The sequence below is a fragment of the Argopecten irradians genome, chromosome 7 (assembly GCF_041381155.1).
Source record: "Argopecten irradians isolate NY chromosome 7, Ai_NY, whole genome shotgun sequence".
Lineage (NCBI taxonomy): Eukaryota > Metazoa > Mollusca > Bivalvia > Pectinida > Pectinidae > Argopecten > Argopecten irradians.
The window spans coordinates 6,652,478-6,662,716 of record NC_091140.1 but is presented as its reverse complement, the minus strand read 5'-3'; the positions used below and the strand labels follow the sequence as shown (position 1 = coordinate 6,662,716).

The following is a 10,239-nucleotide window of genomic DNA, read 5'->3' as shown; positions in this document are numbered from 1 at the left end:
TCATGGTGTGGTCAGGTAATACATTCATGGTGTGGTCAGGTAGTAACATTCATGGTGTGGTCAGGTATTACATTCATGGTGTGGTCAGGTATTACATTCATGGTGTGGTCAGGTAGTACAATCATGGTGTGATCAGGTAGTACACTCATGGTGTGATCAGGTAGTACACTCATGGTGTGGTCAGGTAGTTCACTCATGGTGTAGTCAGGTAGTACACTCATGGCGGACATAGGTACTGGCAGATCTGACAGAACCCTTAGATTATTATATTGCATACATTGTATTTTATATACTTAACCTTGTCTAATATTCTGAAGTGTGTATACTGATAGGCAAATGAAAAATGGCTCCTGGTACTTGCAAATATTGGCCCTGTCAACTTTATGACATTCAAATGCAACAATTCACTACTTGAAAATATCGATTAAACATTTATGTTGGCAACAGATTGAATATATGCCTGCTAGTCTGACAACACATGCAACAGTACTCTCAAATACAACTAGAAAATTGAGGCAGCAATCACCAACCAGATATATACAAATACAAGCTGAGGATTATGTCAACAATTGTGTATACGCTGATTTAGAAGTTACCTTTTAATTTTGTACAAGTTACATTCGGTCTATACGTGTCTGACAAACTGGGGTTGTGAAAACTTTGTGTATCTATCGAGTGGGAACGTCTCTATCTGTCTATTTGAACAATTTGGATCAGATTCTGTATTCAGCATAAGGTAGGAAGTGTGAATTCGATCATGAGGTGATCATGGGAATGCGTTCATTATAACAATGTTAAAATATTATTATCTGTACAGTATCCGTACTGGGTCACCATGTCTAAGCTGCTCTCGGTAAGGAAGGAATGGCCTTTTATCAATGTAGCTGTAATGAGTGGGTTAATTGGAGGACAAAAGACACCTGGTACCTATACAGGGAACGTGTACATTGAATGTGTATTGTCCTTCTTATATAACGTCATGGCTTGGGTAAGTACGATTTGTAACATATCCTAGCTGTTCCTTTTGGTATTGTTATACTAGATGTTTGGTGCCATTTTCATTCTAAGATATATATAGTTTTTATTCACATTTGGCCAGAACAGTGTGGTACCTATGTGTACTTTCAGACACATTCATTACCTAACTCACGAAACAACAACGAATTTCTTTCCGTCGTTTTACATTTCAGGGGGAATTATTTTGTGCAGCATTTGGCGTTTTGCTGGCTTTTGTCCATTTGGGTAATTCGGCCCCAGTGAACAATACCTTAGCGTCAAACAGTACAGATATAGATACAAACTCTACAGAGGATGGCTATGATACTAACACGAAATACGGCGTCATTCTGGACGCCGGAAGTACCAGTACAAAGGCTCATATATACTCTTGGAAACAGAAAGACCACGAGACTACAGTTCCAAACATAACTGAAGTGCAATACCGAAAGTACAAGCCAGGAGTTGGCTCCTTCGCTGATCGGAATCACGAGATTATGGACTACCTCATCCCAATGTTGAATTTCCTGACGTCAAATGTCCCAGACCAGGCTCATAACACGACACCTGTTTTGTTTATGGCAACTGCAGGTAAGTCGACTATTTTCTTGCTTTCTGATGCATGCCAATCGCAAATCCATTTACATCTAGAAGAATGCTTAGAATTGCTTTCGAGGTTCGAGGTAACAAGGTGTGTTTTATGTCATTGTCTACTGTTACAACAGAAAGCAAACGCACAAAATTACCGTACAGTAACCCAATACCAAAGAACAAAAATGCGGACCACGAAAAGGTACAAGGCTTTGTTGTTTGAGAGAGGTCAAATGATTTCAGAATAAAAAACTGTTACCTTTCCATATGGTCCCCATGCTTTGTTCTACCTTCCTGGTACTCTATATGAAGTGGTTGATACGTTTCCTATCTCATCCTCTTGTATATTTTATCCCCGTTTCTCTATGATACAAGGTGTGCGACTGTTACCAGAATCTGCCGCCCAGTCTATTTTACGTGGCGTTCATGCTGTGATGTCCAACTCCAGTCTCAATCCTTTCCTGTACGAGGACCGATTCGTCCGGATCCTGTCGGGAGAAGAGGAAGGCTTTCTAGCCTGGATCTCCACCAACTATCTCCACGGATTCTTCACCGAGCAGCGGTAATCGATATTATTTCCTAAATTATCAGTTTTAAACTACAGCCAAAACTTTTCGAGTCTGATTATTTTAACTGTATTTCTAATTTTCCTTCTTCAGATCAGATCGTTTGATAACTTTGGCTGATCAAACTCGTTTTTGCTTCGTCTAATCTCAATATGGTTGCTTTGAATTTGTTTAATCTATAAACATTGATTTGTTATCAGTCCAGTGGAAGAGAGTCTTGGCATCATTGAAGTAGGTGGTGGATCATGTCAAATCGCCTTTATCCCGGAAGTACCTATTTACGAAGACAAGATGCCAGTGTATATTGGGGGCCGCACATACGAGGTATATACACACAGTTTCCTGTCTTACGGATCTCGAACCATGACGTCACGCATCCGGAACCACCTTGTGCGTCAGAACCAACATGCAATCGCTCTTGTGGATCCTTGTATGTTACTAGGTTGGTGGTTGTGATTTCTGTTTTATCTTCCGTGTAGTTACAACATTGTTATGTAGCAGGTCTTGACCGGGTCGATCACTAGTGACCAGACAGCGTAATTGGTAGAACATTCGGCTATTGTTTGGAAGTCATTGATTTGACAGTGTCTTTTCCCGCTCCCCATGCATTTGATTCCTGTGGTCAAACCTTGTAGTAGGTGAGATGAATGCTCGACAAGAGGATACCCGAACTTGGATTGTGTGTGGAGTTTTTGTTGGGGTAGCCTTAAGTACTATAAAATGAACTATATCGGGTCAACGAGCGGTGACCAGGTAGGTCAATTGGCAGAGCATCTGACTTGTGTTCGGAAGTCCAAGTTGCGAACCTCAGAATTTCACAACAAAGTTTAGCGCAAATGTTTCTTTTACGAGTTACTACGGAAGCGTATTAGGCTCACGTACGACAATATTTTTCAGGATAACGAAAATGTTTTATTTGGCGGCCGCCACTTAATTTATCTGGCGGCCGCCACTTAATTTATCTGGCGGCCGCCAGATAATTATTTGGCGGCCGCCAGATAATTAAGTGGCGGCCGCCAGATAATTATTTGGCGGCCGCCAGATAATTAAGTGGCGGCCGCAAGATAATTATATGGCGGCCGCCAGATAAGTATATGCCAGAAATTTAAGTGGCGGCCGCCGCTTAATTTATCTGGCGGCCGCCACTTAATTGATCTGGCGGCCGCCAGATAAATTAAGTGGCGGCCGCCACCGCCAGATAAATTAAGTGGCGGCCGCCACCGCCAGATAAATTAAGTGGCCAGATAAATTAAGTGGCGGCCGCCAGATAATTATTTGGCGGCCGCCACTTAATTATCTGGCGGCCGCCACTTAATTATCTGGCGGCCGCCAAATAAAACATTTTCGCTATCCTAAAAAATATTTTCGTACGTGAGCCTAATACGCTTCCGTAAGTTACCTTTATTTTGTTTTGCAGACGACACTTACAATCTTACCACCAGTGACAAGACCGTAAAGATCGTCGGAGGAAGCAATGCCTCGGAGTGTCAGAGTGTCCTCCGCCATTACCTAGACAAGGTTCCAGAGTACATGTGTTCCCCCAAACCGTGTACCATCGGGTCGGTGTACGGGCCTCCGGTCGGCAGCAGGAGGTTCATCGCCATGGGCGTGGTCTACAATACTGCCAAGGAATTAGGACTTCTGAACGGCGGGGTTACCCACATAGTACCTAGCGAGATGGAAGCCAGGGCCACGGAGTACTGTAAACTGGTCAGTATCCAAGACGCGGACGCCACCTGTAAATCGGTAATGTTTATAGCGATATAAAGGGCATAAACTCCTGTGATATTAGGGTGGCGTTGACCTGGAAGTCTTGAATAGAACTGAAAATAACACGCCTTTTCGAAGCTTCGATATTTGATTATTGTATTTAAAACTAGCATAGGAGAGATGGACAGATAATTTTAAGAACAAGAAAATTATCCAATTGCTCAATGATTCAAACTATAGTACTGACAAGGGCTTTACTTTGTTCCATTTTCTAATAACACACTTTTTGACCAACAGCGATTGTCAGGCGCCTATGAGCAGTACGGAGTAGACCAGAGATGGGCGTCCTCGGACTGTCAGAACGGACTTTATACTCCTATGTTACTACAGGCGCTGGGCTTCAGACCAAACACTACTGCCATACAGACAAAAACAAGGGCGGGAGGAGCTAAAATTGGTAAGAACAAGGTCAGGAGGAGCTCAAATTGCTAAGAACAAGGGCAGGGGGAGCTCAAATTGCTAAGAACAAGGGCGGACAGTGATAGGATTGGGTTCGTATTCCCACAAAAAAGATATAATGGGTAAAATTATGGGTGATAGACAAAACCAAGGGCAGGAGGGCCTCTAATCGGTAAGGACAAGGACGGGAACGGATAAAACTGGGGTTCATATTCAAACAGAAGGATGGGGACACCTTATCATAGACACAAACAAGGGCAGGGGGAACTCAAATCAGTAAGGACAAGGGCGGGAACGGATAAAACTGGGGTTCATATTCAAACAGAAGGATGGGGACACCTTATCATAGACACAAACAAGGGCAGGGGGAACTCAAATCAGTAAGGACAAGGGCGGGAACGGATAAAACTGGGGTTCATATTCAAACAGAAGGATGGGGACACCTTATCATAGACACAAACAAGGGCAGGGGGAACTCAAATCAGTAAGGACAAGGGCGGGAACGGATAAAACTGGGGTTCATATTCAAACAGAAGGATGGGGACACCTTATCATAGACACAAACAAGGGCAGGGGGAACTCAAATCAGTAAGGACAAGGGCGGGAACGGATAAAACTGGGGTTCATATTCAAACAGAAGGATGGGGACACCTTATCATAGACACAAACAAGGGCAGGGGGAACTCAAATCAGTAAGGACAAGGGCGGGAACGGATAAAACTGGGGTTCATATTCAAACAGAAGGATGGGGACACCTTATAGACACAAACAAGGGCAGGGGGAACTCAGATCAGTAAGGACAAGGGCGGGAACGGATAAAACTGGGGTTCATATTCAAACAGAAGGATGGGGACAACTTATCATAGACATAAACAAGGGCTAGAGGGGCAGGGGTAGGTCCTTTATCACGGACAAAAATAAAGGCGGAAACATTTAAAACGGTAATAGACATTTAACCATTGAAAGGGAGCTGGGGAAGTAGGAAATGGAAGGTGGGGCAGCTGTTGGTAAGTACAATATATAGCTTACAAGTGGGGACTCTTGAAGGGTATCACTGGAGAATGTAATGTAGTAATAGCAATACAAATAGAACTAGAGATTTTTTGTTATTATTCAAAACTTTTTGTTGTTACATTCATTAACATGTGGTCATGATGTTTTCATTAATATATAAGCAGTCTAGAATTTAGTTATTTATACAAATATCTGTGAAATCAGGGTTGGAAATTACAGAGGAAATAACAGTATAAGACAAAATTCTTGAGAAAGAATTTGTCAGAAGACATTAGAACGTCCCTCATAATAGGGAAAACTTTTGACATTTTGTGTGATATTTCAATCATGTTACTTACTAAAGATGATCGACAATTGAGTTTCATGTAAAAGTGGTTGGTAAGTAATTATAACTGATGATGGACATGAAGAGCTATAAATGCTAGGTAGCTGCCTGGAGTGTATTGGAGCTTCCTAAAGTGCTATGGCCAGACAAACCTTTTTCGTTACAAGAGAACACTCATCTGTATAAAAGGTTAAACCTTTACCTGACGTATAACGTTTAGATTGATGTTCTCTTTATCAATAAATACATTGGCTGTTGTTCCAGTTTACTGATTTCGAACCACTCATTTCGTATTCACGAGTACTTCTATATTTCTTTAGGTTGGAGTCTGGGCGCAATGTTACAGGAAGAAGAACAACAATACCGCAGTGACGTCATATAGAACTAATGACCGCAGTCGCGTCATACTTAGAACTACAACATTGACCTAAAAGGTTTTTTTTAGTTTATATTTGTACATTTTATAACTATTGAATCATACAATTATACAAAACATTCAGTTAAGTTTATAAAAATTGTTGACAGAAAAGTTGAGAATGAAATCAAGGAGTTACCTCCCCTACCCTTATTGAATTTAAAAACGAATGTTGGTTGAAGGGAGATCGACCATTAGCACCACGGACCGTGGCTTACTTCCTCTTGGAATCTTTCAAGTAATAATTCAGACACTGGTTTGTCCATTGTAAAAGCTAAATAGCTATACCATATCATGGTCAAAGTTAACATCAAGATACGAAAAACAGTTTAGAAGTAATGGTCCACATGATTGGAATCTATGAAATAATGTTCCGTTGTTATTTTATGGTTCTATACAGTAGTCATCAGTAATTACTACATTTATATTTAACTTCCTGTTACACCGATATCTATTTATCTGATAAATAGAGATGATAACGACACGAGTAAGGCAGTTGATAAAGCTTCTATATTTACTTTCTCGGTGTATTGTACAAGGACTTGCTATCTATCTCTGGTCACCCGAGATCTAGTGATATTGTGGGTGTATTAATTAACCGACTATATGATGTACATAGTAAAATAATTGGGATGCCAATGTTCAGCTTTACTCTTAAACAATAGAAATATGTGCGATTGCCCTAAATATATTTTCACCGTACATTTTCTAATTGTCTTGTTAAAAAACAACTCTACCTTCTCAAAGAATAATTTCCAACTGTGTCGCTCATCTTCAGAAATGCATGGTCCTATAACTTATATTAATGTGCGTGGCGCTGAACAGGCAATTAAAAAATCGCAGTTCAATACACAGTAACGTGCGATATACGCGATAAAAAAGGTGAACTCGGTTTAGAATAAAAATAGATTTTATTGGCAAGAGCATTCCGTCCCCGGCCTGAACACAACCTGAGGATTGCACACGATGCCGAGACTAGACCACGGTCAGGGGCCTCCCATTAGATGGGCGGACCGACCGGAACAGTTACAACCGAACGGTATATTATCATTTACGTACATGCAAAGGTAGTTATAACAAATGTATAGGCTCAACCAAGAAACGAAACACAATAAAATGAAACTTTCACATTACATTACAAAGATGGTTTTCATACATGCATGAACTTAACACAACAAATAATTTTAATCTTAAATATCTACAAACATACAAATTAAATATAATACTTATCAGTAATTTACAACAATACTCCCTTTGTTTGTCCCTCCTTAAACAACAGCACATTTAGTTTGATAACAATATATACAGGTGATTTACAGCCTCTCACAAAACACAGCATACATTCGTCTATCATTCGTAAAGTTTTATAGCGTGTAATAAACCTATAATAAATCACTTCTATTTTAGTTATTTGTGACTAAGCCAAAATTTATGTCGGTCTTTAGCAATATCGAATTATATATCTTGTATTGTCACATGTATGTGTGTCAGAATTACAGACGACCGTGAAATAGAACACATCCAAGCCCCACTCTGCCCACACATGTATATACCCCCTGTACACTCCAGTCTACAAGTACCTACACACTCTGTACAGCCTTGACTGACCAGGTAAAACCATTCTCACATTTCACCTTATCATGTTCTCTCTTTCAAATTATTAAAAAGCAAATACTAGTAGTATTGGAGCGCACCTACCAGAATTTTCCGGTTCAGTAAAATTTTGTGATAAGCCCATATGCATATGCTATTTATTTAAATCGAACTTTGGAAGTTATTTGTTTGATGCATGGTATCGATTTTTGAAATATAACGTGTCATTAAAATCAAACGAGGTGTTAAACTACCGTAGTGTTTCGGCAGCACGTGCGATAGTCACGGAACTATGACGTCACTATAGTCCCTAAGTACCGTACCTCTTACTGTCATATTTATAATATATGTATTTTATGCAATCGATATGATATTTTACATATAGTTCAATGGTGTATACTGTTTAATTCTGGAATGTACTCTGTACATACATTTTTTACCTAACATAACCCTATTTTAGTATGTATGAATCCTATCCTATAATTCCTTTATCAGAATTTGTGTACAGTATGTTTCGGCGTTATTAGGATGTATGTTATCAGAAGGTGACGATATTGGTTGATGGTTGACGACTCGTAACATATATGCAAATGAGAGGTTTATTTTAATATATTAGATTCTGTATCACTTAGGAATTGAATGTAAAATCAAAATCAGCACGGTTCAAACGATATCATAAAGGCATTAAAATCAGTATACTTTTGACATAGATTGAAACCCTATATATATATATATATCTGGAACATATTTGAGACGTCAAAATAATATATTAATGGTTTTCAATGAAGCGCTAAGCAGTCGATAATAAGTCAATATATAAATGAAAAGCGATCGATATTGGTATAGAACATAAATAACTTTTAAACAACAGTGTCAACTCGTGGATTAAAGTTTTATAGCAGTATGAAGGGTGTGATGTCAAACAGACAAAGTATAATCTGCGAAGATCACATTCAATTAATATCAACATAAGTTTCTCACATAGTAACTTGATAAACTGTTAAACAAGAGTTCTTGTTCTTGTAATATAACAAAAGAGAACCTAATGATTCATCAGAAGATTGCAGCATGGTTAATGGTTAATTAGATTGGGTTAATGGTGTTTGTGAATTTAATTGCAAATCTTGAATTTCGGAAAAATGGAAAGAAAAACAAAATATGTCATTACATAAGTAGATACATTATAATGGAATCACCAAAGCTTTTGATTAGTTCGCCCAGTCGGCGAACCATCAATTAAGATACTGGTGATCAATGGAACCTCTATGAGAGGATCTGAATGAGAATTGTGTCCGCACTGTCCGGACTCCAGAGGGTCTGAATTAGTCTGGCCTTCATACTACAGTGGGCCTGAATTAGACAGGTGTCCGGAATACAGAGGGTCTAAATTAGACTTGTGTCCGCAAAGTCCGAACTACAGAGAGTCTAAATTAGACTGGTGTCCGGACTACGGAGGGTTACAATTAAATGACAATGAGGTCAACAGTGGTTTTCGAGTATAAATAGTTGAGCAGGTTAATTGTGTGCGATCAGTAATATGTAATGATCGGCCCACGTAGGGCCTAATATCTTATCCATGTTAGCAATATGTAACAATACATATTAGGCAACTGAAGTACATTGAGTGACGCAGTCGATGGTCCGGTACCCACTAATCAGAACTCTGCGGTTTTGTTTGTGGCGGGAATCTGCAACAAAGGTTGCATTGTAATCCAAAAAAGACACAAATCACTGCATTTCGATTTGCAGGCAACATGACGTCGATCGTTTCGAAGAGTCATGTGATGTCATTCTTGCTGATCCAAACACTCGTCACACCTGAGTAGTCCGTTTTCGTCACACTGCATGCACCGTAATGCACTAAACTCCTCTGTAAAATAGTTCCGTTTGAGTGACTTTTTACTGCCATGACAGAACGTACATGGAACATATCGATACCCTCCGCACTTATCACATGACGAGCGGACATTGATTTTCTGAAACATAATGCACTCAGCATAAAATGACTGCAAGCTAATGTCATACACGAATGTACGCACTAACAAAACAGGTGTAGTAAAGTTAGATTCGTTTGTAGAATTTTGAATCATAAAATCATTAAAATAATATTTGTATTTGGAAATCATATAGGGGTACTATAGCGTTGTCATAATGAAATGTCACTACAGAGAACTCGTGACAAAGTTGTGTCACCAACTACTAATTAAAGGCACAGAAAGGAGACCAGAACAAATCCATATTTGGCAATAAAGTATTGTTAAAGAAAAATATCAAGGAAGAGTAACATAATTTATATGCAACAAGCATAAGGACCGGTGTATTTATCATATGGCCACTGGTATGTTCCAAGTAAAGACACAAAAACAATGACATAACCTGCGGATATCTTAGGATGAATACAGCAAAGTAAAGCTTAATCATAATATGGTCATATATCATAAAAATACTATTTTACTTCTGCCTTATATTGAATGTCAGATATTACAATGATTGATATCCGCATCTTAATGAGTATCCCTTCATTTAACTTTAGTCTGTTAAACTTTATTCATAGAAACGCATTTCGATAG

At 39.2% G+C, this 10,239-nt stretch overlaps 2 protein-coding genes across 2 annotated transcripts in view; one reads left to right on the top strand and one right to left on the bottom strand.

Annotated features, from left to right (window-relative positions):
- The first annotated feature begins 359 nt into the window (after window positions 1–359).
- On the top strand, window positions 360–7,471 carry LOC138327401 (ectonucleoside triphosphate diphosphohydrolase 5-like). Its single transcript, XM_069273466.1, has 7 exons — window positions 360–988; window positions 1,191–1,587; window positions 1,963–2,149; window positions 2,354–2,595; window positions 3,571–3,863; window positions 4,161–4,320; window positions 5,982–7,471. Exons 1-7 carry the CDS (start codon window positions 836–838, stop codon window positions 6,041–6,043), a joined length of 1,494 nt encoding a protein of 497 aa, XP_069129567.1. The 5' UTR covers window positions 360–835; the 3' UTR covers window positions 6,044–7,471.
- The window catches only part of LOC138327402 (glutaredoxin domain-containing cysteine-rich protein CG31559-like), a 29,087-nt gene continuing 25,816 nt past the window's right edge, over window positions 6,969–10,239 (bottom strand). Inside the window, exon 4 of the mRNA XM_069273467.1 lies at window positions 6,969–9,645. Coding sequence (XP_069129568.1) covers window positions 9,457–9,645 — 189 coding nt within the window. The 3' untranslated portion in view covers window positions 6,969–9,456. The remainder of the gene's footprint in view (window positions 9,646–10,239) is intronic.

Excerpts from the sequence above, each read along its gene's own strand:
- LOC138327401 (XM_069273466.1), top strand. The coding sequence starts at position 836 with ATGTCTAAGCTGCTCTCGGTAAGGAAGGAATGGCCTTTTATCAATGTA. Across the intron at positions 989-1,190 it reads TATATAACGTCATGGCTTGG|GGGGAATTATTTTGTGCAGC; the intron begins GTAAGTACGATT and ends TTTACATTTCAG. Across the intron at positions 3,864-4,160 it reads CCACGGAGTACTGTAAACTG|CGATTGTCAGGCGCCTATGA; the intron begins GTCAGTATCCAA and ends TTTGACCAACAG.